Genomic DNA, 967 nt, shown 5'->3' on the forward strand with positions numbered 1-967 from the left:
GATAGAAATGATGGGATGGGTTTGAGATTCAAGAGATAAAATTGTCGGGACTGAATAATGAATTGCAGGAGGGTTGAGAAAGACGGCAGTGTCATGAGTGAACCTTCGGTTTATGATTTGATGGCAAGATATGAGGGCACTTCAAAGAGTTTGTGGAAAAATAGAATAAAAAAATAAAAAGAATCTTTCCATTAACTTTTTGAAGTACCAGCCATATTTCAGGCACAATTTATTCTTCTCCCAGAGTACAGCGTGCAGTGAATTATGGACACAATTAAAACTTGATTCAGTGGAAATAAATTTTTATATCTCTAACCATCTAAGCTAACCGGCCAGCCCAAAAGTTTTTTTTTTTTTTTTTTTTTTTTTTTGGTGGCTGGCTGGTACAGGAATTGAGCTCTGGACCTTGTGGTGTCAGCATCATGCTAATCAAGTGAGCTAACTGGCCAGCCCCCAGTGGCATCTGTATACTGACTGGGAATCTGTTGTTACAGGGAAGAGTGACCTTTGAGGACATCACTGTGACCTTCACCCAGGAGGAATGGCAGCAGCTGAACCCTAAATGATGCTCTGTGATTTCCAAGGCTTGATCATAAATATACCACACACTCTGTCCTGCTCTCTTAGATGCTTGCTCTTGGAATCCAGCCACCATACTGCAAGGAAGACAAGACAAGGCCACATGGAAAGACCACATGGAGAGGCCACATGTAGGAATTCTAGCCAACAGCCCAGTGTGGTCCAGCTGACAACCAGCTTCAACCACTGGACGTATGACTGGTAAGGGGATCTTGGCCCTTGGCTTGGTGTTGTCAGCACCACGCTCTCCCAAGTGAGCTAACCAGCTGTCCCTATATAGGGATCCAAACCCGTGGCCTTGGTGTTGTCAGCATCACACTCTCCCAAAGCAACAAAGGACGAATAAATCTTTCAACAACGATCCTACATCGACAAACAAGCGGCAGCG

The 967-nt window shown here is 44.3% G+C and overlaps 1 protein-coding gene across 1 annotated transcript in view; it reads left to right on the forward strand.

Moving 5' to 3' along the window:
- Positions 1-494: 494 nt before the first annotated feature.
- Positions 495-967, forward strand: part of ZIM3 (zinc finger, imprinted 3) — a gene marked incomplete at its 5' end in the record, with an annotated part of 6,068 nt that continues 5,595 nt past the window's right edge. Inside the window, one exon of the mRNA XM_008594936.1 lies at positions 495-559. Within this exon, the coding sequence (XP_008593158.1) occupies positions 495-559 (65 nt within the window). The remainder of the gene's footprint in view (positions 560-967) is intronic.

The sequence above is a fragment of the Galeopterus variegatus genome, unplaced genomic scaffold, assembly GCF_000696425.1.
Source record: "Galeopterus variegatus unplaced genomic scaffold, G_variegatus-3.0.2 Scaffold11922, whole genome shotgun sequence".
NCBI lineage: Eukaryota > Metazoa > Chordata > Mammalia > Dermoptera > Cynocephalidae > Galeopterus > Galeopterus variegatus.